At 42.0% G+C, this 27652-nt stretch overlaps 1 protein-coding gene across 3 annotated transcripts; it reads right to left on the bottom strand.

The window, feature by feature from the left end:
* Positions 1-1386: 1386 nt before the first annotated feature.
* Positions 1387-23616, bottom strand: tbl1xr1b (TBL1X/Y related 1b). Of its 3 annotated transcripts, none has more exons than XM_080033625.1 (16): positions 23482-23616; positions 20836-20899; positions 18141-18247; positions 17826-17971; positions 15720-15942; positions 13672-13804; positions 11181-11322; positions 10502-10565; positions 10304-10401; positions 9763-9823; positions 9363-9484; positions 8657-8731; positions 8373-8500; positions 5649-5814; positions 5347-5448; positions 1387-3546 (listed from the first exon to the last, which is right to left on the bottom strand). In XM_080033625.1, exons 3-16 carry the CDS (start codon positions 18196-18198, stop codon positions 3520-3522), a joined length of 1545 nt encoding a protein of 514 aa, XP_079889751.1. In that variant the 5' UTR covers positions 18199-18247; positions 20836-20899; positions 23482-23616; the 3' UTR covers positions 1387-3519. The 3 variants fall into 3 exon arrangements, with proteins under 3 accessions (XP_079889751.1, XP_079889752.1, XP_079889750.1); XM_080033626.1 differs by lacking the exon at positions 23482-23616 and adding an exon at positions 23040-23207; XM_080033624.1 differs by lacking the exon at positions 23482-23616 and adding an exon at positions 23044-23207.
* Positions 23617-27652: the final 4036 nt, after the last annotated feature.

The raw sequence follows: 27652 nt of genomic DNA, 5'->3' as shown, positions 1-27652 counted from the left end.
ACCTCAAAAAACTGTTTTCCCTACCTTTTCCTGAAGCGAAAATGTAATTCTTTCTTTCTTATTACACAATGAGTGTTTGGAATAGTTTTTTGCCCGAATGTTCTATAAAAACAATGACTGTTGCCATGGAGACGATCTGATGCGGCCATGCCCACACTTTCCTGTCAAACTATATAGACAGTAAAAAACGTTTTATAATATTTATGAACATTCATTTTCAATACGATTTTTGCAACAGCTTATTGAGACACCCAACTTTGATATTATACACTGAATTTGACTATTTAAGACCACGTTTCCAGTGGATTTGGAGTAACCCCACATGCACTCTATCACTTGTGGATAACATGGTGATGCATGACTCATCTGGCCTCGTCTCCTAACCTCTTAAGACCTGTGCTTTTCAAACCACTGAACTTTCAAATATGCGTTACACTTTTTAATGAAGGTTAAATCCTTCAAAGTGATTTGTGCTTTGGGTTGTTCTTCTGTGTTTGCATAACTTATCACCTCTTTATGCTTTCCACACAAAACATTAATTGTGTTATCATTGTGTGTACAGCGTCAGTGCAGCGGCGTGGAAATTAAACACAAACACGTTGATATTATCAAAATAGATTTTATTCTAGACCTTGAAATCTGAGTGATATTACAACAGTCAGATCAGGAGGCTGCGGACTGCAGCCATGTGAGTGAGAGAGAAAGAGAGTACAACATATGTGAGGGCAAAGACAAAAAAAAAAAAATGCAAACTGGTATTTACAGGTTGTGTTACAATACATCAAAAATTAAATTCAAATTTTATGTATTTTTTTGTTCAATTTGTGTACGTATAGCTACAAATAATTCAGAATTACAAAAGTTTTGAGAAGTACAAAACCTTCAAGGGCTCTCCGACATAGCAAAGATAGAATTAACGTTAGTACTTTCGGTAGGAACAAAAAAAAAAAACACTTGAATGCAGTGTATAAAGCTTATCATCTAAAAACGAAACATTATAAAATACCATTCCACTGTCATAGACATCATTCGAAATAGTGTCTTTGTCGTACAGTCCAATCACTGCCGACTGTATTAAAGCAAACTTCAAAATAGTCTTTAGCTTCAGTACAAATTCAGTACTAAACCTCTGAAATGTCCGACGACTTGTGTTTGTGAGAATCAATCCGTTAGCGAGATGAGATCTGGAATGCCATGAAGTTGGCTTGGTTTGACGTATCCATCGAGGAGTCAGATGGGACACTATTGGCCCAGTGTACACTGCACACTTTCTGCAGAAATTCCGATTAAAAAATTAGATGTCTTTGATGATGGCTTGAATAAACACACATCCCCGTTTCTCAACTTTTTTTGTCCAAAGAGTAGCAAGTGAAAAAAACAAAAAAACAAGGGACTGCTCTTTTTATTTAGCTATGACTGTTTCATGGTATTTTATTTAAAAAAAAAAAAACATTTCTCATGGTCAAGACCTGTGGTGATGTACAAGAACATCACATAACTGTATTTCAAGCGTCTTCAAAAAAGTAACTTTAAAATCCACCCTTAGCGTACGAGTGGCATAGCAAAGAATCCCCTGTGATAGCACAGATATATATTTATATATATATATATTTATATATTATATGCAGATACCATGTTAAATCAAATCATACGCTGCGAGTCTGCTTTTTAACAACAAGCACGGACTTGTCTCAAAACGCCAACTCTGAACACTACAAACAAAAGCGCCAGCTATCGGTGCATAGGCCTGAACAGAGCCCGTCTCTAGAGACTGTGTGTGTGTGTGTGTTAATGCTGGACAACAACAACAACTGCCTGACAACAGCAAACCAAGCAGGGACTGTACTGTGTACTCAGGTCAGTGCTGGACATGAAAAGCTGCACAAGTTACAAAGTGAAAGTCAGGATCTCTTTAGCAGACAAAACAACACAAAAACTGATATGATCTCAGGCATCGTCAATTAGCTGTTTGGGTTGCGTTTGTGTATGTTGAGACATGTTTTTATAATAGCGTGATAAAACGGCTCTGTGCCCGCAGAGGAAGTGATACTCCAGACGATTTCCTGATGTTTAATGACCGAGCAGGGGAAACAGGACACAATTACAACGGCTTAGTCTGATTATCATTCAGCATTGGATAGCAACCAGCCATTAATTGAGGAAACAAGCACGATTATGACTATTAATTGTTTACGTCAGGTGCATGCGAGCGGTCATGGGCCTGTTTTCCCGTATCTCTCTCTCGCTCCCCCGCGACAGATCCCAGACGCTGCGCCGCCGGCAGAGAGTGAGCTATTCCTGTGCCACGTTACTTTACTGCTGACACTAATGCCTCGCTTACACTGAGCGGTGCGGTTCGGGTGCGCACCGTTTATCGACCAATCATTAGACTGCAGTGTGTAGCTCCAGCCCTTTGGGACGGATTGATACCCCAACAAAAAGAGGTGCAGCTCGACTCGCCTATTTTGGGAACGTTCACAACTTTTGACAGTGGAAATGCAAATAAGAGCGTGCCGAACCAAACCACTCAGTGGAAACCAGGCTTTAAGCACAGCCGCTTCAGACACAGATCAACGCTGACGGAGATCCGAAGCCGAGCGGCCATCAGCGTTGACGTCTTTTCTGCACAACACACGGTTAGAACATGGGATGGACACGGTGTTTTAACAGCTACAGAGATTATCTTTCAGCCTAGAGGTTTTGAATTCTTTAGAGCTCTATATTAACCTGATGAACCGTGAACACCTGAAAACCATTTCTGAGGATAAAAGTTGCAAAAACAAAGAATACTTCGTCCTTTGATTAACTGCTTCATACTTTGTTAAAACATGGCAAGAATGGAAAAAACCTATTGGATAAAAATAGAGTTGACAAAATGATGCACCGATTTCACCTTCTAAGCTATACATCTGCATTTTCTTTTTAACCCTTAAAGAGTGCCTAGACCTGGATGAAAGGATCTCCCAATGAACAGCTTTGAACACCCATTGTAAAAAACAAGACTACTTCTTCAACCCCCCTCTCCCTCTCTCCCACCCAACATGTATATAAAACCCACAGAGATCAGTAAAATCCAAATTCAAAAACAACAAATGTCCACAGGACAGCAAATGCTGACATATGCAATATGCACACGCTAACGAAAAACAAAAAATTCTTTAGAATTCTGGTTCAAAGGATTAAAAGAGGAAAACAAGAAGAATCCCGCGGTTTTCGTTCGGATGTGATGGGTCCAAAGAGTTTTTTTTTTTTAACTGTGTGATGACAGTGAAATGTTTCTTCCTGCGAAGTCTCCGTACAGACCTGTTGTATGTCTGACGCGTGTGCGTGACAAACAGTGAGTGGCGAAGGTGTGGTCCATGTGTGCACATATGAATGGATGGGAGCGCTCCGTTTGGCTGGAGCGGCGGGCCATGGCGGCTGATGGGACTACAGCAGTGTGGCGGACAGGCAGGGACAGTCAGTCATTTTGGCTATGTACACATTCGTAGTCGGTCCATGGCTCCCCCCAGACGAGGGTCATTTCCTCAGGTCTAATACACAAACCTGTAAAAAAAGAAAACACAGGAAGGCAGTGACGGTTAAGACCCAATTCTACTTTCTCCGCCTCAAGTTTCACTTTCAACCAGGACTGGCCTCTTTCTGGCACCTGCAGGAAATTCTGAATTGTGAGTCACACGTCAATTTCCACTACCATTTAAACCATCAAGAAAAGTTCATTTTGGGCCAGGTGAAATGATTGCTATCGTTCCTGCTTAACGCTAGTGTGAACAAAAGAGAGGAGGTTACTGGGTTTAGCACAAATGCGCAGGGCCATCTCATGGAAAATGTGTTTTGGCAGAGCAGAGTTTTAACATTCGAACACCAGACCCACAGCTACCAGGCCTCGGCTCGCACCTCCCAATGGTTTAACATAGTATTAAATCCTTATGGCTTTGCCAGCCATTTTGACGTGTTATAAACCTAACTACATTCTGTTCTTTTGGATGTCCACAGCCCATTGGAAGAGAGAAAGGAGGCAGGCAGTGAGTTCAGTGTGGACTCCTCTTGGGGAGATTACTTTTATATTGGTTACACACATTTTCCCCGAATTTTCCATTTCAAAACCTCTGGGGCTTGGTCCGTGGGCTTCAACAGGCCTAATGCCATTCAGATGCTTGTCCTAGCATCTCGGCGTGCCTTGGCTGTGTGCTGTTGTGATTTAATTGTATGTTTTTTTTCCAAGGGTGATTCATTCTCTCATCCTGGCCGGTCTCTTAGTCCCTGATGCTAAAAAAAAACATTCTGGTAGCAAACTATTCTCAATGGTATCTAATTAACCAGTCAGTCAGTAATAACTATTTGGTTTTTCCTTTTCACCTCAGGCTTTTTACTTTCAGGAACGTTAAGGCCAAAATTTTAAATTTTTGTCACATCAGGTTCAATTATGTCCCTCAAGTTCCCCTTTACACAGATATTTAATATTACTTGGCACATAACCAGATGACTTTTAATATCTCTTTAAAACTATAAACACCAGAGTGCTGAAGTCACCTCCCTGATCGCGGCCCTTCTTGTCTGTCTACTGCGTTGTGTCACTCCTCAGGTTAATTCTTCAAACCTGTTCCAAGGGATTAATGAACCAGTCTTTCATATTTGTCTTGCACCAGCTTGGAAACCGTTGTTAAGAGTTTGGTAGGCTGAGTCAATGTGGATTTTTAAGTAGAAAAACATGTGATATATTATATATAAATGAACGCAGACTAATCGCGCTTCTATAGTGCCCTTTGACCCGGTGCAAAAGGGGTGCGATGATAGCGCAGAGAAAGAGAGAGAGAGAGAGACACACACAAACGGTAGGCTACACCGCTGTTTATAAACAGGCATAAAATTCTCATTTAGGAATGCGATTAATTTAGATTAATTAATCACAGAGCCTGTAATTAAATAGAAATAATAATAATGTAATAATCTATCTAGTCAACTAACGGCACTGCAACATCAACTGTCGTCTCACATTTTTGAGGCCACAGTTTCAAACCGTCAAGCTCGCGTTCATTTCCCACGGTCATCCCAGCTGAGTTATAATGCTAAATCGGTCAACCTTGTTAGCTACACCAAAACACACTGTTGCCTGCATTGTGCAACAAAGCTCATGTGAGTAGGCGCGCTCCTCCCACACGCCCGATATATTAAACAAGGACACCCAACCACGTCAAACAACTTCTGTCAAAAGAAGAACATCAGGAATCAGCCTTATATACCCACGGCTCACCAGCAAACATCCTGGAGCTTAGTCAGAGTCTGGAAGTAACAGGCTTAAGTGTTTCAGTGTATGATGGGTGTGACGCAGGCGGGGAAACTCACCGATCCATCTGATGCACTGGCTCCTACTTTGTCCCCTGTGGCATTCCAGCACACCTCAAAGATTCCCCCTGTCCCCCGGTAGCTGTGGACTAAAGCACCAGTCTGGAGGAACCAACACACACACACACACACACACACACACACACACACACACACACACACACACACACACACACACACACACACACACACACACACAGTCAACATTTTCATCCTGTGTATTATCATATATTATTGTCATCCACGTCCAATATTAATGGCACATGTATCGTTGTTGTAATTTTCAAATATTGTGCCCCGACCTGAGTGTTCCAGATGTGGACACACTTGTCGAAGGAGCCACTGGCGAGGTGCCTGCCGTCGGGGCTGAAGGCCACGCTGTAGACGGGCTCCTGGTGGCGTGTCAGAGTGTGGATACACACCCCGCGCTCCACGTCCCACAGGCGAACCGTTGAGTCAAATGATGCGCTGCAGGGAGAGAGGGGGAGACAAAAAAAAAGTGAGCAAGGAATTTCCAAGTAAAATTTAAGCTTTCATATTTTCACTGCCCTTTGTCTTGAAAAAAATCTGCTAATGCCCATTTCTAGGAAACATCCCGAATTAATGTGAAATGTGTAAATTTGAGTGATAAATCCTTTTAGCTCGCTTAGAGGGGAGCAAATGTAAAAAGTGGCTCAGGTTACCCCGTTCTCCCCTAATGGAAAATCTGTATGCACATAACGTTTATTTTATATAAAAAAACATTATAAACTCACATTCACAGATTTGTAAAGTCTGAGTACTGCTTATAAAAAAATCCAAAAGTGCCATTTCCTCCTGATTTATCTAGAGATACTACTGTCTTTCATTAATATATTGTGGATGTTGGTTTGGAAAATGCGCTGCTTGATTCCGTGTTATTTCCACAGGGCCAGCTGAGCCACGGTGGCATCTTTCACAGGTACATCTGAAAAGCAATCAACATGGCTGTGTGGTGATGACTCACAACAGTCGCCAATAGCTGAAGACATAACAGAGTCTTACTGAGGCAGAATTGGCCCTACAGATGTTAGCATCTGCATCCAAGTCAAACTTATTATGGCAAAAACAACCTGAATGTTATATGAGCAGCAGCATCCCTGAGGTCACTGTCAAATATTTTATTAATGAGGTTCTATCAAGTAATGGGACAGCTACCAAGAGCCAATCAGCAAACTGGACAGATAACTTGTGCAAGTTATTAACAATTTAGCAAATACAGATGTATCGAGATTATCTTGGTATCCTGATATCTCATCATCATTTTGGGAATTCAAACCACAAAATCCTTCTCTCAATGGCCCTCATTTATCAACCGTGCGTAGACCAGAAAAGTGGGTGTACGCACATTTCCACGCAAATCTCGGCATTTATCAATATGGACGTGAGCGTAGGATACGCTCAAATCCCACGCCAGCTCTCAGCTCGTGTACGCAAGTTTGTAAACAGCATGGACTCGCAGTGCAGGCTGTGCCGGGTAGCCGATGACTTAGTTGGCCAATTATTAGAAGATAATACAAATGCAGTGTTTGCTCAGACCGAAATAAAGATATTAATCACTTAAAAATGTGCAGCTTATGGTGTGCAACTGAGTAGGAGAGCTGATTCAATAGTGCACACACCGGCCACTTAGGAGCGCTGAATGGGACTGCGTAAGGGCAGTTGTCTCCGTCTTGGAGCAGCTGGGGGGACACTGAGGCACGGGGGCTGCATTCATTCAAAATGTTAGCCTAAGTATTAAATATGTAGTAAGCCTACACTGCTCTTTATGATAAAAAATACACGGCACAACATTCAGCTTAACATTTTATTTATTTGACGCACTTTTTAGATGTTAGTTCCTCTTTTAATGTGTCATTGATCGCTTAAGCGAGCGATTTATTTCCACCGTTAACCGGCACGTTTTTTCGATCTGCTGGTGGAGCAGGACAGTGGGCGCTCTCACAGCTGATCGTTTCCGGGTCGGCTTGTGCAGCTGACGGCCGGGCTGACCACTCGTGCCAAGCGCATGCTGTCATACAGTAAAACGCAAAATGTGTTATTTTTAGCTTTTAAAACCCTTTTGAGTATGCTAGTGCTATCTAAAAGGGCCAATACATTCTAATCTCTGCAGACGTGTATTTCTTTTATGGGAACTATTATCGGACAGTTGGTGCGTCTTTTTCTCCTCTACCACTTAGGCTATATTATGCCCGCACCCCCAGTTGGTTTCATTTCAGAACAGCAACACGCTTTTTTTAGTGCCGATTTTTGAGTCAGACCACTTTTTCATGTAAAGAAATGGCGACATATACATGCTGTTTTATAGCATTTGAGCGATAGTAGCCTACTGATGTAAACCTCAAATGCAAAATCCTCAGCTGGAGATCGTTTGTTGTCAACACCAACGCTGTTGACCGCAGCAGTTATTTCCTTCCCAACTGCTGCCTTCTGTCGTTCTTTGATGCCTCTTGTAATGCTCCGAAATGAAACTCTTTTTTTTCTTCTACTTTCGCTGTTATTCTGTCAATTTCTACTTCAGAGAAGTCCCTCTTCTGTGCAGTAATGCGCATATCCATGTCGTAAAACCTCTGGGCGAGGCCTCTAAACTGAGAAAATATAGGGGCGTGATACGATTGTTTTCAGCCGCCGCATTTATCAATAATGGCCTGGCGTACACTGAGATTGGCGAGATACGACTGTTTGATAAATCCCACGGGATACCTGGCGTAGGGAGGTATTTGCGCCAGAATCTGCACCAGTTTCCACGCAAGTTTGATAAATGAGGGCCTATGTCATTTGGGGAGTTAGTTGCATGATAGTGAGCATCTGAAAAGAGTTTGGCATATTTATCGATCTAAATGAAAGATATTGTTGTACGAGATTGATAAACTTGACAGAGATTTGGTTTAGGTGAGACGGGCTGTGCTCTGGCTCTTATGACACAATAAGTATTTTGAACCAATCAGGGAAATTCAAACATGGGATCAAATGACGAATGATAATGTGCAGAGAGTGTGTGGTCTGACCTGGCCAGCATGAGGTTGGCGCTAGGGTTGTTGGTCCCGGGGCCTGTGGGGCTCCACTTGATGGTGTAGATTTCTTTACTGTGAGCCTGGAGGTCATGGACGCACGTGTCCTGCTTCATACTCCAGATCTATACCATAGAAGAAGAAGAAGAAAAAGAAGCATCCTGCTGTTAATATGGACTGTTATCACACGCAAGTACATCAACACATTCCACCAGGATCCTGTCTGATGAAGGCACTCATTAAGTGACATGCACCACATCTGTGTGTTATTGTGGACTGACCTTCAGTGTCATGTCATCCGAGCAGGAGGCCAGCAAGCTGCCAGTGGGATCCCACTTGATGGCGTTCACCTCATTCTACACAAAATAAGAGGAGTGTTAGAGAACAACACAAACACAATGCATACTTGAAGGATGTATGGGAAACCAGGTACAAAATAGAAGTAATATATACTTAAAGCTATAGTGCACAACTTTTTCATATTAATGAATGTCTGTTACATTCAAGCCATTGCCCAAATGAGTTGACACATAGTTGATTAAACCTCCACATGAGCTCCACAAAACTCTGAATCTCTCGGTATGGCAATGTTTACAAACTGGTGTCACCCCGACACAGGCGCAGGAGCTCAACAAGCGTCCACGAAATGTTTCAGTTACTGATCCTACTGCTCAGAAAAAACCTGGATGTACAGCAGAAGGAATAACATCCATGCTTGATCACCTCATGTAGGTGTGCTAACAGTGTAATAACTCAGAATTCCACATGCAGACAACAGAAGTTACACACTATAGCTTTAATGTCAAGGCCAATTTATCTCAAGGCCTCAAAATAAGTCCTTTTAAGAGTTGTGGATGCTAACTTTTATCAGGAGCTACAGTGATTCCGAGCCAGAATAGCAATCGGCTATACTCCAGCGCTTTAGGCACATTGTGTATCGGAAGGGTTTTGTATTTCCCTGCCAGTCAGAAAGCAGTCCCGTCTCACCGTGTGTCCCTGGAAGGTCTTGACAGGTCTGTCCTGTCCCAGCTTACACACATGGATGCACATGTCTGTGCTGCAGGAGGCAAACGTGTTGTTACTCTGCCAGTCCACGTCCAGAGCAGGTGCTGTAGGGAGGCAGAGACAGAGCTTAGGGCCAAGATAGTATGAACAGATGCTCTATATATGTATTCACAATAGCAACATTGGATCTGATAATTCATTTAAACAATGCTTTTAATATATCATCACGTATCACGTTCATTTGGGGTGTAATATTTCTAATTGCAAAGAGAGGTTTTGTTGAACAAGGCGGTCTAGGATGTCACAATGTGTAAAAGTACTTGATGACAGAAACATTTTGAAAATATGACATCTCTCTAAAAAGACAAAGACTGTCACTCACCCGAGTGGAAAGGAAATTGCTGCTTTGCCTCTCCCGTGTGAGCGTCCCAAATAATTGTGGTCTGTTAGGAAATCAATAAAAGCGTCACAGGAAATTTAGCTCACGCTCGGATGACCTGAATACTTAGCAAAAGTGAAGGAGGAAATATACAGTTCATTTCTTACGGGCACCTAAAGCCTTTGTATGTTGAAGATGACTGTGTGTGTCATTATACTTCAGTACGCTAGGTGGCAGTGTTGAACAATATCCACCAATTCTGTTTGTCACTTTGTGGCGGGAGAGTACATGACTGTGTGACTCTCTCTTCAGTCAGTCCTTTGGTAAGTGTTAAGCACAACCTGACAGAGAGATATATACTGAGGGACAGTGAACAATATCAGCACAGAGCTCCATGCATGCCGGCCATATCGTGTGCTTTTAAATGTCACATTTCATTAGATGGAAGCTTTAATACGGCAACTGTGAATGAGGACTAAGCTGCGATGCTTGCAAGGTCTCTCTCCCAGGCATTTAACAAACTTGAAAAATCAATGGGCCTTACCTTGTCTACACCAGCACTGAGGATGAAGTTTCCTTTCTTATTCCACTTGAGTGCAAATATAGGACCTTTATGCTGACCCAGAGTACTGGCCAGGTTACCTGAAAAACATACAATACCCAATTTAGAGGAAGAGTAGAAACAGTTCACCGTCCCTGCATCCCTGCAAAGCCATGATGTGGTACAAGGTGAGAATCTTACCGTCTTTTGTCCATATTCTAGCAAAGCCATCATATGAGCCCGTTGCTAGCAATGTTCCCTCACTCTGAAGAAAGAGAAAGAAGATTGTTGTTAGTTTAAAGTCAGTTGAATTCAATCTCATTATAGTATTGCATATTCTTAGTCAGTTATTCTACCCGACTAAGAATATGCAAATATGTGCCTGATTTTAAAAAGGCAAATGCATCTTTGTTTATCAAAGATGCTAACGTTGATGACAGCTAAAATGTTTGTGCTGATTTGACGTTGTGCACTGATTACTACTACTCAGGGGAAAAAATTGTTTGCAGCCGAGCAGCATAAAAGGCCTTTGCCTCTGTGGGAGGGACTAGGCCTCGTATATCTGTTTGGAAGGAATGCCTATAGCAGAAGTAGTATTCACATGACACACACACACACACACACACACACACACACACACACACACACACACACACACACACACACACACACACACACACACACACACACACACACACACACACACACACACACACACACACACACACACACACACACACACACACACACACACACACACACACACACACACACTAGATTAGATTAGATTACTAAAAACCACACTCAGTGGAACAGACACACATATCATAGCGTTCAAATACAAACTCAGACACACACACACACACACACACACACTCACATTCCAGTCTAGTGAGGTGACGTCTTTGTTGCTGGGTACGTCCTGGCCCCCTTCTCGTATGCAATGCCTCAGAACCAGCTGGGTGGATCCGCTTGTGCTGTTCTCACTCAGGTTCCAGATCCGTGCTGTCGAGTCCCCAGATCTGCCCGAGCAAATACACACACACACAAACAAAAACACACAACATCTAGCATTAGGCACGTCAGACAGTTTCCATTGATAAAATCGGTACTGAAAATGGAATAAAACTGACCATCGCTGCTCTTGAGTAGGGTCGGGCTTTTGAAATAATTTTATGGAACCTGAACCCAGTATCAAATCCAAAATCTTTATAAATCCCTATCAAACTTTTTCACATCATCTGGTGAGGGGAAAGAGTAAACAGAAATTTGACAGGCACAAAACTCATTAACTTTAAGTGGTTTGCGAGGACATTTTGCCCCTTTATGCCGCCCCTCTTTAAAATGACAGGACTTTGCCACCACAAGTAATTGGATTTTTCTACATTTCCATTTTGAGAGGTTTGCCCATGCTCAGGAAGACGACTACTGAGTATACACTTCATGTAAGCTGTTGTCCACTCACCTCTGTTGGGGCTGCCTACTTCTAAATGAGAACTAAACTGTTGATTTAGGCAGAAGGAGGCGTAAAGACACTTGACAAATGAGAAATTGTTGCTGGTCCTTCATTTTGTTATGCCTAAGTAAAGTTAAATCACATTTTGCTACTGACAAAAGGCTTTCCACCTATGTGCTGTGAAGGACATTATTGCAATGGAGTTTCACTCAACTGTTATTATGTGTAAGGGCCCTTTCAGTTAGACAAATATCCCACAAATCTAAAACTTTATTTCTGTGAGATCTAATTGTCTTAAAGGTCAAATAGCTTGGGTATCTTGTCCAATCACATGTATCTTGCTTCTTTTCTATCAGCCTGACTGCTCAGATATTAGGGGAGCTCCCCTGAGCCATGTTAACCAAACACACTGGGAAGTACAGTTGGACGTGGATGTATGACATCGTTGGAGGAGACAGTTGTTTCAATGAGAGGACTTGTTTGAGGTGGAGGCAAACACAGCTGTGGGTTTTGCTTTCTCTGGCCCTCATAATGAGAACACAGTGAAATGCAATGCTTGTGGTTTTGGCCCAATCATGTAAGAGTTGCAAAGTGTTAAAAGAACCCAACCCTACTCTTGAGGCTATCTCTCTGGTTTTCCGTAAAGACAGGAAACAAGTTGTGCAGACTGCTAAAGCTGGTGAAAAGGCAACAGACATATATCAGTTCAAGCCCAGCATTAACATACCAAGTTGGTGGATGAGAAGATGAGGTCGCTATGAACAACCGGCATAACTCTGAGGCAGTCTCCTTACACCTCAAACACACAGGACACTGAATTGCCCCCAAGCGCAGAGCTGCGCGCCGCGAGCCGAGAATCATTTGTTTGACCAGGCCAGGAGTGACTCTCCCTGTGCCGGTCTGCTCTGAAAGAGCGAGTCTTACCATGTGTTAGTAACAACCTCATTAATATATATATATACCATGTGTGTATGTATTTCTAACTACTGTGCATGTATGTCCACACCCATAGCACCTAGTTGTGATATTTTTTAATCGTTTTTTTTTTCTCAGCGTCTCCCAGTGAGAGTTGGAGGAGAGGAGGAGAGCCCCTGCTCTCTCCCTGCTTCAATAAACACATAAAAAGCTTAATAACGTCTTTTTGTATCCAGTAGAATGGGGTTTTCAATGTGGTTTCTGTCCGATTGGCTCGTGGCAAGCAGACAAAATAGACCAGACGCCAAAACGATCGGTGCTGCTCGTCTGGTCTGACCGGACAGATCTGTCAAGAGGGCGCCCAAGTCAAACTGCCTGCGCTTCCCATCCAGTGTGTTTGAGGCGTTAGTCAACTCATCAATTATCAGAGTCTTGGTTGACTTATAACTGACCACTTGATCAGTTTTACTTTAGTGGTTATTTCTAGAATATCTGTCACAGAATCGCAGTAATACTGTAAAATATGATTTGCCTTATAATAAACACAAACTGACGTCGACCGCCGATATTCCTATAACTACAGTGATGAAAAGATCAGTAGTGTGAGTCTAGAAGCTAAAACAAAAAGGCTACAGTTGAAGTAAAACAAATATGTATTACCCAGGTAATTCTGTTTTTTTAACCTTATGAAAAACTTGTTTTATTAACCTGTTTTGACGATTAGATAGCTGACCAATAAGAAATATTGATTTTACTTAAATATAACTAATTTAAATGAATGTAGGTTAAACAACTAGACCTTCTTTTGTCCCAAAACAGGACCGGAGGGTCAACTTAAAAACAGTTGCTGCTGTGTACGTTGAAATCATGAATAATTGCACCAAAAATGTGATTTATTGATTTATAGTCCTTGTAAGAGCAATGCTTTTTCAGGCTATTCCAGACACTGTAAGACCAGAGACAGCCAATGGGAAGAGAGAGAAGAAGAGGAGATACTAACCCTGAGGCGAGGAGATCGTTGACTGGGTTCCAGGCACAGATAAAGACTTCTGATTCATGGCCCCGAAGAACCATGGCTTTACTCTGGGGGATCTCCACATCTCTGTCCACCTCCATCATCTCAGAGTTGTGATCTACAGGAAGCAGTGACACACACAACTTTACTACAAGTTCACACAACAAGATTTATTAACTAATGTCACAATTCCAACTACACTACTGCTTCTAGTTAAGAAAGCAAACCCCAAACTAATTCTAGTGACACAACTAGACAAAGCAAACTACCTCCGTTTGATAATGGAAGAGGTTCCTGGGGACAGCCTGACATCATCTAATTCTCTATGAAACCAGACCCGTCCCACAGCAGTGCACATTGACGTCACCGTCTGATCTTGTTAATTCAAACTGAATGGCAACGCCGCTGTTTTCTCGACACGACCCGAGTCAACTGTGCTGCACTGGATAAACACCAGCCTGAACAGCTGACAGCTGTGGAATTAAGGAACAGGGCTGTGCTGCTGTTGAATGACCAATGGGGTTTGGAGCAAAAACCACAGCTTGTCCGAATGTAGGCCCTGTGCTAATCACGAGTTGTCGGGCCCCATGGAAGAACCTGAAATCAAGCCCTCGAGTTGGAAAAATTAAAAGGTTTTGAGGGAAGACAACACATTTGACCTTTTACACTAAAACAGACAATGGTGAGTAAAGAGAGACGGTGCAACACCACAAGGACACATGAGCGGATGTGAGGAAAACAACAGAGTAGCTCTATGTATGTCAAACAAGCCAGACACCCCTTACCCTGGGCCGCCTTAATGCACGGGCGTACCTCGGCTGAAGCCCCAGGGCCTACAAAGGGGCCTGTCAAAATGTAAAAAAAATAGATAATTTTTTTTTACTGGCTCAATATAGGCCCCTGATCTAAGAAGGCCCCGAACATTGTCATTTAAAACAATACATTATTCACTGGCTCATGATAGGCCCCTAATCTTCGTAGGGGGCGGGGGGGGGGGGGGGGGGAGGGGGTACGGAGATCAGGGGCCTATCATGAGCCAGTAAAGAAAAAGGAAAGAAATCACATTATTTTTGGCCTATGAAGATAATTTATTATTATTATTATTTTTAAATAACATTGTTTGGGGCAACGCAGATCAAGGGCCTATATTGAGTTGAGCCATTAAAAACAAAACGAAGAATTCAAAGAGAGAAGTAGCTTTGGGATAAGGGATTATTTAAAAAAAGAAAATGGAATCCTGCCCTTACCAAAACATAGATCTAGTACATTCAGGTCATACCGCCCAGCAATACTCATATTTTCAACCTAGATAAAAAAGGTGTGGGGTATTATCTAACCTCACACCTTTTATCTATCTGTCTGCACCATTAATCCAAATTCACATGACACACACACACACGGGACAAACATACAGTGATAAATCAAGAACCAGATAAAAATGAATGGATGTCGAGGCATATGAAAATATCTTGAGATATTTGGGGTGAACATAATTATCACCAAAGCACAAGAAAACGCATCTCAAGGTTCTTCTTAAAACATCAAAGTCAACAAATGAACAAGGACTTTGCAGGCCATATTCTCTCAAATAAAGTATCAAACATGACAGTGTGCGACATGGATCGAAGTTGATTACTGTCACAACACTGAGAATTTTTCAATTGAGAATTAGCAGCTGTACAGATGCTCAGAGATTACATCATTTAACTTCAATCTCTCATGCACACACGTGACGGCTCGAGGCAGGTTGCGAATGAAACAAGGACGCAGACGGCCTCATGCCAAGAGCGGAATGTAGTCTATTCACTAACCGTTAAATAAATTACACAATAAAAAGAAGCGAAATCTTCTATTTTTGCAAACAATATATCATTTCAAGCACTTTTCATGACCCATGTCTATTTCCGCATATGTTTTAAAAACTATCGATTTCTTTTTCCCCCCACCAATTCATAAACTTTCAAGAGGAACCCTGACATGTGTTTGCAAAAGGAGTTGATTAAGAATATGTTTACATCCATGAGCTGTCTTACTGGCTAAGGCGTGGGATCCATTTTCCTCCCCGTTGGCGGCACCCTCTCCGTTCTTGGTGTTTCCCTGGAGGCCTGAGCTGCTGCCACTGCCCGCTGCCTGCTGCTGCTGCTGCTGGGCCAGCTTCTCCCTGTAGGCCTGCTGCCTCGTCTGGACCACGTCTGGCATCACCGCATCGATCAGGGACAGAGACTCGATGGGCCGCCCGTCAAACAGAGTGCCGTCCTACAGGGACAACACAGCAAATTCATATGTTCACTTCATATCCTTCAAAACAATCTCCAAAATTCACTGAAATGCATAAACCAACAGAAGAGAATAAGTGCACTTTCAGCATTAAAGGAATTGTTCCAACATCTTTTATTCTCAACATGTTGCCTCACCCTCGGGTTCAAGACAAGGCGACAGAAACCATTCCTTTAACTGTGTGTGCATTTTTCAAGAAGAAATCCTGAAAGGTCGCTAATCGCTAGTTAGCTGAGCACAAATACTGGTAGTCAATGGGTAGCGTTAGCCTGCTTGCGCAGAAAGTCAGAAGATAAAGATAAACTTTACAACATCACTAAATGGCCCTGTGTGCTTTTGGGACTTTTTTATTTACCACGCTATGTTCTCCATGTTGCTCATATACTTGTAAACACAGACGTTTTGTGTTGTTAACCCACTGACAAACACATCCATGGTGGTTTGCACATTTGCCCTGTGCTGTTTCCTCCCAGTATGTAATTGATTCTAAAATGACATAAAGTGCAAAAATAAAGAGCGCAACATAACGTGTTAAATAAACAACAACCACACAGGAGTGTTTAGTGTAAAGGGTATCTTCTGACTGTAGGTGGAGACAGGATAATGTTTCCCATTGACTACCAGTATTTGTGAAAGGATAATAAGCGATGAGCAACAGTTGCTTATTTCTTCTTCATAAGTACACGCACAGTTAAATGAATGGTTTTTGTCGCCTAGTGTTGAACCTGAGAGTGAGGCCAAGTTAACATGGTAAAAAAAAAATGTTTTAACTATTCCTATTAAAGCTATTCTTACCTTTGTAGAGTTTTTACACTTATTTTAAATGACTTTAAAATGGTATAAATAAGGTTTTTACACTCTAAAATGCATGGTAGACCCACCAGGAATAAAAAGAAACAATTATTTCAGTCTCATAATATTAGGTGAAAACTACAACCAATCAAATCGTTCGGAACCGAACGATTTAATTGGCCGACAGACCTGTCTGTTTGCCGTCTGCTTGTGTACCGCGCATTCGTGCACGCGCGTCCTCAACGAAAGGGTTTGTTTTGATTCCACGGCAGACAGTAGCCTAGCGAGTAGCGACCATTGTAGAAAAGGTTACAGTGTTGTTATTTCTTGTTATTTTTTACAGTGTGTTAAGCTGTGTTTTAGTGTTGGGCCGTGACGTCAGTCGGCCAGAGAGCCAGTTCAGTAAGTTTCCTTTCGCTTCTCCCTCGGTGAGATGTGTGTGAGCAAGTTGCCACAGTAAGCCATCATTCGTGTTTATCTGAGTGTAAATGTGAATCACCCGTGTGTGAGTATGTACATGTAGTCCCGATCGCTGTTATAAGTTATAGTTTGTGCATGTTATTAGCGGCTGCGATTCGCGAGTCGCAACAGCTGTTCAAACGTCTCCTCACGAGCGGAGTTTAAGCCTTTGTTCTTTTTCCGCGATCTATATGCGGCTGTGCCTGTGAAAGAAGGAAAATAAAGAGCGGATAAAACCCTACTCCTCCTCTCCTAGTGTCATTATAAGCATAAGTGGTGTTCTGGCCGACATATCTGAAGTGAAACCAGTGATACAAGCAGATCAGCGCGGTACCGGTAGCCTACTACAGCCACCAGTTTCTTCAGCCACAATATAACTCACTTTGTGCACGGAGACAGTATTAAGCAAGTAAGTCTGCTTGTGTAGCCTAAATTAAGTTTCTTCAAAAACAAAACAAAAACAACGGGGATAGGAATGAGGGGGTGGGGCTGCATTGGAGGAAGGCGGGATATTATGATTGTGCTGAAATGCTCAAACTCAAATCCATCCGAACTGCTTTAAGTTGAGTCAAGCAAAGCAGTGGTTGACAGTTAAAAAGGTGGTGCCTGACCTCATTGATGCTGACTTCAGCCTCCACATACTGTAGGCCCTTCTGGATGATGGAGATGAGGGCAGCAGGGGGCACCAGGGCTCCATTGATGTTGGACTGGCTGATGTGGCTCTCTATGCCAAAGGTGAACGCTGAGTGGGAGAAGCCTGGAAGGGGCATGGATCATTTGCAAAGAGGTCAAAGTTCAATCGCAGAGAGCAGCCAGGTATAATATTACTTTAAAATATTGCTTTCATACGTATGAAAAAAAGTGCTTTTCAAAGCAAATGCATGCAGAACAGGTATTTACCAATACAAATTCTTTGTTGGACTTACCTGACTCTTGCAGGTATCTGTACACCAGGAAATTAACCTCATCACTGCTTATGCTCATTTTTAGTCCTGGTGGTGATTAAACCATTGGGTCAGCACAGGATAGGAGCCTGGAAAAGTAAAACCACACGATAGAGAGTCTTGTTTCACTAAGAGTTTTTCCACACACACACCACATAACCGAGCTGGAAGGAGGTTTTAGTCACATCTGTGTCACTCAAATGCATAAACATCCCATAACATAAATGGATAGTTAAAGGAGAGATGACATTAAGGGGCACTGTGCCAGGAAGAAAATAGAGCCGTCGAAGAAGCACACACATGCACGCGCACCCACACCGACACACACACCGTGGATGGTGTTACACTAGAGTTTAACTACATGGCTCACTACCAGACTGACACACACACGCTGAAAACTGAGAAGAGGAAGAGGTTAAAAAAAACATCACCTCGATTGACCTAGATATTTTGCAACTTCACAACAAAGAGAGTAAAGGCAAAGGCACGCCGCGATCTGCCATTTGATAAATAACCATGTTTCTTTCCTCCCTACGTCTGTGGCTCTAGGCAGGGAACCAGTTTCCATTCATTAACCTACAACTGGAAATAATTAGTGGCCGTGTTCACGAGAACGCAGGCGGGATACTTTGGCCTGAAAATGTCTGGAATAGAGAGCTTTTAAACCACCAGCAAAAAAACAGATCCTTACAGCGCTTAAGTTCCTGGCTCCGTATTTATTCATGCAGAACCCGCACTGTTTAAACGGGGGACTGTGGAAATAAACAAGGGGGTCTGGAGCGGGGCACAGAACATCTACTGTTTCCATCATGCTTGCCGTGCCGAAAAAAAAGTCAACACGCCTCCCTGCCGCATCCCAGATCCAAGAGCAACTGAACCCAGAGGCCTGGAACCTGGTAGAAGCCCTTCAGCTCTCCCCCTAACAAGGTGGTCACAAAGTCTCCATGGCTGACGTGTCTCACACTGAAGCACTACACAACTGTAACACAGCAACAGCCCAAAAAAAAAATGGCTTGATAAAATAAGAATCTTTCAAAGAAATCGGCTTCGCTGCACCAGTACTGTATTCGTGTTCCTACAGTGTGTTGTGTTTTTCCATTACATCTTGTGCAAAAAATTGTTGATCTAACACTCTTGCATATCTGACACGAGTCTGTTTTTCAAAGGGTGCCGGTAAATGTCATCACCGTGTTAGTGACGCAGGAGCAGTGAACGGGGTCAGAGCTCCCTTCACGAGAATAGGCCGGCCCAATTCAACCGGATGACATGGCGTATAATATTTGTTTTATGAACAATAGCTCAATAAAGAGGCCATCGATTCGATATCTAGATCGTTATTGCCTCTCAGGAAAGACAAACAACGGCAAACTGATAACAGGAGATACACTTGCAAATGACGTATCTTCCTTGCCTCAGTGAATCATGTTATGTTCAGTTGTAGATGTGGTAAAAATGCCATTGACAGCTTAAATAGCAGATAGCGAAGTACCAGTTGGGCCTAATCAACAACCCAAATTGTAATCAGAAATTCTCAGTTAATTTTCAAGATAACATTCATAGCTTTACAAACATTATAGTTCCGTATCATTTAGGGCTATGAAGTGGCAAATCAGTCAAACTAAGATTGGCTCAAGCAGCTAGAGTGGATTGCTCTGAAGACATATAAAGCCATTTACACTAACTGACATTACCCGAGAAGTCCAGACTGCATTCATTAGTGTGTCAGTGTAGGCCTCCCACTAAATGAGTCTGCAGTTCTTGTACAACTGACTTAGAAACCCACTTTTTTACGGTCATGTTTAAGCGTCAAGTCTCATAATAGTTTTACATTTTTATTTGAACGTGTGAATATGAATTAATTTTTTACATTTAACATTTCAATATGTGATTTTGCCAGCAGCAGGAATTTTGGAAAACCATGGAAAAACCATAAACTTGCAGCTCTAGGTACGGTGTTCTATGAAATTATAAATCGCAGTCCTAAAAACTAATATTTAATGTTCAATCAAACATTCACATTTGGACTTTGAGTTACAATGACCACTTGCCAAATATTTCTAAATAGTTCAAAACAGGTGTAAAATAAAAACATACAAAAAGGAGTTAGCAGTAGAAAACAAAGCTTCACTAGTTTTCAACAGCAGCTAAAAGATTCATGAATATTTATATCAAAATTAAATTAAAATTAAAAAACATTCCTTAACCAACATACATTGTTTGGAACAGTATCCCATGTGAACAGAAAACCAGAGTACTGAACACACAAACCATTCTTTCAAAGAGTTCCCCCTCTCCTTACTGAAACCACAACGACCACTTCTCTTACTGTTTCACCAAATAAAGCCCTCAATTACCGCAAGAGTTATGTAAACAAGCAGGTTATATTCATTTTTTGAGGTTCAAATTTTTGTCAGTAGTAGTTATGCATGTTATGGTGCTTTTTGGTGTCATGTCTTATACCAAATGTTTGTCTTGAATGAATCATTCCTGTGTTATATCTTCCCACAGGTTACAAAGCTTAATTACAGCCAAGCCATTCTTTATATGACTCCTGTCATTTAGCAATGCCATGTTAAAGAACACAAAATAGGCGTGGAGAAATAGAAAGAAGAAGCATAAAAATCCACACATGTGGGGAAAAAACAATGGTACCAATAAATAGTGAGATATACAATACCCATGAGATCGAGAAGTCTTTAGATGCGCATCATAGCGTTGTCCTCAGCAAGAATTCTCAGCCCCTGAAAGGAAAAAAAGAAAATAAATGAAATGTCCCTTTACAACTTCGTGAATTACACATTCAAGCAACATCAAATCTACATCATATTAAAGGAATAGTTCGGTATTTTTGAAGTGGGGTTGTATGAAGTGCTTATCCATAGTTAGTCTGACTGTTACCTAATGGAGATGGCAGTCAGTCAGCACAGCCACTATAAGGAGTTTTGGAGAGACGTCGCCGTAGCAGATGAGGCCAGACCAAGTTTTTTTTTAATTAAAAAAATTCGTATATATTAATGCTTACCAACAAAATAAATATCCCTTCATTTGTACTATTAATGTAGGATATTTTCACTGAGGTTTGCGGACTGATATGCTGCACTGCACTGGTGCGAGTGGGCGTATTAATTCATGGCCCAACTACGCTTGAAAAAAAGTGCAAAAATAAACTGCTGTCTACTGGTTCAGCGTAGGCTATAAGTCCACAAATCAGCAGTAAACAAATCCTAAATTTATTGTCCAATTGAACGGATATTAATTTGTTATGTAGGCATTTCTGTATGTGGAGAAAACCCGTTTTTCAGCTGGCCCGCTCTGCAACAGTACAATGATTACTTCTGCACACAAACTATGCCTCATACAACCCCACTTCAAAAATACTGAACTATCCCTTGGCTTTAAAAAAATCTTCAGTGTGAAGCACGTCAATGGTAGTATTACTATCATTCATTCCACAAACAATGGTTAATTAATTCAAGTGTTTTGGAGTAATGTGCAACCCTTCCAGGAGATGCCTTCTTTTAAATGTACTGTTCATTCTTATGTGTTTGCAGCTTGGTTAACAGCAAACGCAGCCAGGCCAGATACTCAGAGATAATTGTGTTTTTCTATCATTGCTGTGAAAAATTACATAATTAGACTGGGCATTTTCGCAGCAGTGTGACAGAGTGGGGAAAAAAGGCAGCCAGAAGAAAGTCTTATGATCGAGGGGTGTGTCACCAAACAATGAGAGAAACTGGGTCGGCAATGTAAAGAGCCCAAACAACCAGTGAATATGTGGTCCAACTGGGGATGGACGCGAATGTATATGAACCAAAGACATTGACATTTCATTTTTAATATAAACATGCAGTCAACGTTAACCAGCATCTCATTTCTAGGGCCAAAAACTATTGTGTTTTAATGAATTGCGTGTTTCTACATTCAACTGCGCAGTTCAGGTTTTGTTTTGCCGCCATTTCAGAAGTACAGCACTGTGTGTAACAATTGGGCCTTGTCCAGCTGCTCCTGCTCAGGTGAAGAGTCAGACTGTTTTCGTGCAAGTTCAACATCCAAGTTATGTCACCGTGCTAATCTGCCGGTGGCTAAACTAACAAGATAGCGTGGCAGACTACTAGCGGAAATCCCCCCCCCCCCCGCTCACACGCGGCTGAATGAAATACAGTGTGTACGTTAAACCGACACGCTGTGTGAGGCTGAAAGTCACCAATCTGTGCCAATAAATGATTAAAAATGCACTTTTTTATAATAAGGCAAGCTCCGTCGATCTCCGGTTTAAAGCTAAAACATATTGTAGCACCATATTCCTAATGAGTAACTATTTAACTCATTGCTGTTGTAATGTAAAGGCTGACAATTGTCCACATGTCATGGGTCAGTAAGTGGATGTGCGGGGGAAATGGAAACGGGGCTTTAGAGTCGCTACATTTTAACGTACTTGCCAAGTAAATATTACTTACGCCTTCTTTTAATTGACCTCGCTCACTAATGCAATTGCAGTTTATGAATTGCAGCCTCTTTTAAAGCAGTGCACAACCTGCATTGCCATGAGCTAGGTCACGTTAGCTCGCCGGCTAACATGCGAGTTAACATTAGTTTAGCCTCGCCATACCCGTCACCACACATACCAGTCTAACGTTTGATTAATTTGACGCAGGTCACCAAATGTAAGATATCAGACCAATGCGGCTCACACTTTATATGTTGGCGTTGTTTTTAATTGTCACTTGAGACCGATAACGTAATATTAGCCCCTCTGAAATGGAATTCTCGGAAGAGTAGCGCAGACCGTCAGCTCGCGATCCCTCCGAACCTGCTAACATGCTAGCTAGGTGGCTAACACTAGCGTGCTATGCTAATGACAGTGTTGCTGTTATCTCGTACCTACTTGGATTAAACCGTTCAATTGGCGAGATCTTCCACAGCTCGGGTGGCCAAGTTCAGACCGTGTTATTTCTTTGGCAATAAAGGCCGTTTTCGCACACTTATATTAGCTTTACTTAGGTTATAATATTTAAACTACAGCCAGGCGGTAAGGGGCCAGCAACGGCTTCAGACACTCGACACAGCGGAGTGACCCGACATGCAAAAATGAGCTGCTGTAACTACTGTTGTTTAAAAGAGCCACTCTCTAAAGCTCAATATAACGATTAACCCGTGACGACGACGGCTGTAAACTCATATTCACCGTCTCCTCGATCCAATACGGCAACGTTGGGTGGGTTATTTATATAAGAATAGCCTACACGTTAACGCATAAGAAATATGTAGGCCTATCAACAGTCTTGTGTTACTAAATGTATAACGACGATATAATGCAACTAACCTATTTTCCATAAGCATCAAACAACACCTCGTGGCTTTCGAAAGCTGAAGGTCGGTCCTCAAGCGTTGATCAAACATTCGGCCACCTCTCGGTCCGTTTGACAGGTCCACGGCAAAATGGAGCCACGTTTCCTCGTTGAAACTGACCAATGAGATGAAACTAGAAAAAATGCCGAGGCCTCTGGAAGTTTGTCCCGCAGCCAAGCACCAGTCATAACAACGGTGTCCTCGCCCATCCCCCACTACGCCTCTTTTCCGCCTGTCGGGTCATCACTAGCCTTGGATTAATGACACCCCACCCCCTATCCTTTGCTCAGTCATTCAGACTGGGAAAGTCAACAACAAGCTTACATCATCGTTGCAATCTGTGTTTTAATTTTTTTTTTTGTCTGTATACATAATCCTTAATAATATCAATTTCCCCAATGTCCCCAACGAGGAGGAAAGCCTGCCATGCTATACCCTAATCATTTAAGATGTATTAAAGGGTAAGAAATTGGGTCCTGACCTTCATAATTCAGAATAATGTATCTTGTATCACTAAGTAGCTTGTTTGACTGTAATTAGTGGCTTTCCCCTTTAAAGTGGCTGCAATGCCTCTGCCTTTTTTAAACATAGGTGAGATGATGACATATCATGAAATACTGAATTGGGAACCATACAATTATGGCAACAAAGATCAGCATATTCAGTACATCCTTTGTTGCGTTTTTTTCTTCTTCTCGTTACCACAAATGTACTCCTCTCCGCTGGGAACACAAATTCACGTTCAACACTCCTCCTTCCTTTTTCACACTCTGTGCCTCCTCCTCACTAACACTAGGAAATCAATTTACAACCGCAATTTTAAATGAAGGTGTCATAATACGTGTGTCACAAATAAGTCATCTTTGCAAATATGACTAATCTTCAATAGTGGTAATATGACAGAGGTCCAGCATTTATACTGAATCAGATGGTTAATGTCTAAAAGATAAGTATTTATTTGTATATCTGATGTCATGTTGAGTGATGAACTTGGCTGCAGAAGACACTGCATATTACAGTCCACTGATCCCCCCCCCCCCCCCCCTTTTTTTTTTGCTATACTGTACCTCCCACATAGGCCTAATTATCTCAGTTCTCATCTGGCAAATTGTCAACATCCATTCAACACGTCCACCAGAGACTTCCCTGTCTAATATCCTGTGCCACACATTTCCCAATATGGATGGTTGATTCTTGGTGGAATTTTATACACACAGGGCAAAGCTGGGAGAATTGTCCTAAATAATGTCAAAAACATATGACAGTACCAAATTCCTATAAAATCACAAATGTATTTTTTGCATTTGTGCTACACACAGACTGTGCAACAAAATTATGCAAACAGGATTCAGTTTCAGTGCCGTTCCTCTCTATTGGGTCATTTTACTGGTGTTTTCTCATATTCTTCCTCTTGCTTCTTTCTGATCCAGCCAGGAGAAACAGAAATACAGCATGTACTCCATCACTCCCACTGTCTGAGGGCTGTTTTGGCTGCTGGTGAAGAAATGTGAGGCAAATTCCTCCTCTCCAATGCCAAGCATATACGCAATGTATGATTCACTCATACGGGAAAATAAGGTGAATTGACTTAGGCCTATGTCTTTTCTGTGACTATAAATCCTACTTTTTTCTTCCTTTTACATACAGTACATGCACATGCTGTATACTGTACATACATATAAACAATGCATTCTGACATACATTTGTGAAACCCTCTGAATCAATTTCTGTGTGTGCCTGCATAGTATACAGAAGCCCCTGATTCCCTCCATTAATGCAAGACTAGAAGGAATAGCAGCGGTACAGTGTCTGTGTGGGGGCGGGGAGCTATTCTGCAGGACAATAACACAAGGTTGCTAGGGATGTGAGCACAGCGGCAACACTGATAAATATGTGCCGGACCTGTTGGCGTTGTGTAATTGCCTAGATACTGCAGCACAAGTGGCAGCGGGCCTTATCGACTGCCTTAGCAACAGCAGCATTGCCTCTCTTTGTTTGTTTGTGTGTGTGTAAAGACTGACAATGAAAAATTGTCTTTTTATCTTAAAAAATATTTCAAGCTATAAATAAATCAATAGAAATCAACAGCTATTTTTTCCCCTTCAAGGCCCTAAACATATATTATAGGCCTATACCTACTAGGAAATCTGACACGCTTGATCTGTTGTTGTTGTTTTCTTCTTTTGTAGCTACAGATGTTTGTTGTTTCTTAAAGAAGCAGCAGGATGCAAAACAACAGAGGTTACACTCAAGTATTTGAGTACATATGCTACATGTTAACTACCTGCAAATTCAAATATAGGACCAGACCCACTGGACCCTAATAGCTACCACACATGCGTCATTAACCGGTGAATTATGTCTGAAAGAGAGTGAGCGATGGAAAAAGAGGAAAAGGGAGCAAGACAATTCACTGCAGCTCAGCTCCACTGCCTGCTCAGCAAGAGCTATATTTAGATCCTGAGAAACAAAGAAGCAGAATCGCCTTTCATCCCCCCCCTCCTGTAACTGTGTTGTTTCACATCCGAATGTGGCGCTTGAAGACAGTCTGCACTCTGCACTGCAGCTATGTATAGGCCTCACCTCAAATACATACAAATGCCTTCCCAATTGCCCTTGAGTCTTTTTTTCCTCATCCTGCTATATTTGTGCACATGTTTTCCTGCCGTCCTACTGTATGCAGAGGGGGGTAGTTATTTTTTCAAGGCTCAAACCAAGGCCGGGGATATAATTGAAGGGGAAAGCATCTCAGCTATGAGAAAAGAATGGAGCTCGAGGGTTCTCTTGGGGAGATTTTCAAGCATAGTACTGTACTCTCTGGTAAGAGGCCATGAATGGAAAGTATAGCGAGCAGAACACACAGGCAGTCTTTTTGAGCAAACCCTGCAGCAGATCCACATGGTACATTGAAAAAAAGCCTTCAAAATAATCAGTTTTCAGAGGGGATCTAGCGAGCTGAGCAGAATTCTTTCATGTACAAAAGCCTATAAAAAAGAAACAATGATAATTGAATAACTTATATTCAAAAAATGAACCAATATATGGCTCTCAGGCTTTAATGTACATCTTGAAGGGGAAAACATGAATCAGAAATAGCTGTTTGTAGTTCACAGAAGAAGCAAATACTGTACATAAATAAATGTAATACAACTTTACATGTGTATTACCAACTCACTGATTAAACCGGTCCTCAGCAGTATTTGTTCATACATTCCAACCATTTTCACTTTTATTTTATTTTGGTAAATTTTTTTTTTTACCAAAATAAAAGCATCCCTCCAATACAAATCACAGGCACCCATGTGATCTGTTGCTGGTTATCAGTCAGAGGAAACCACCCCAAATGTATCTTTCTGCAGTTTCTGATGTTGCAGAGACACCTTGTGGCAGGAGTCGGCAAAGGTTTGAAGCGGATGGCCTTCAAGTTGACCACATATTTGTAACATGGAATGGCAGGGGTGTTTGAAATAACTGCTCCTGAATTTCCCTATGGATTTCCAGCAAAAACCTGTGACAAACATAGCGACGGGCCCACAGTGCAGACAGTCAGACACAGTTATTTGGAGTCATTGTGTCCCACCAACTCATTTTAAGCATGACGGCATTGTATAGGCAACTCATGTTACGGGCACAGGTATGGCAGGCATTCTGTTCACTTGGGGTAAGAGTTTAAGAGTAAGAGAGGTAGGCAGCTGCCGTCCCTGGGAGCCCACACCATGTCGGAGAGCCACTGCTGACAGTTGTAGCCCAAAGTCTGGATTATCATAACACCACCGCGACCAGAGGTAGGTCCTCATTGACTGCACACATTACCACTGCTATTTCACCCCTAGCACACGGCTAGGCACACGCACAAGCTGGGGCTTATTGTAATTTGAATGTGCAAAGACGAGAGATTAGAATAGGCAACGCGGAGAAACACTCGAGACTGCTGTGAACAGGGAAAGCACAGACCCATGTGCTCAAAAGCCATCCAGCCCACTATGGTCGTCAAGATTCAAGATATGTATCTTCATGTGTACAGTAAAACTATGTTTATCTTACACACAAGACTAAACTTATAAAATATAACAAAATATAGTACAAAATATACAAGTTGTTGCAGCTGGGAATACAGAACAAATGAAATCTCATACATGTGAAAT

Source organism: Ammodytes marinus (genome assembly GCF_949987685.1).
Source record: "Ammodytes marinus genome assembly, chromosome: 9".
NCBI classification, from domain to species: Eukaryota; Metazoa; Chordata; class Actinopteri; order Uranoscopiformes; family Ammodytidae; genus Ammodytes; species Ammodytes marinus.
This window is presented reverse-complemented; position numbering and strand designations above follow the sequence as displayed.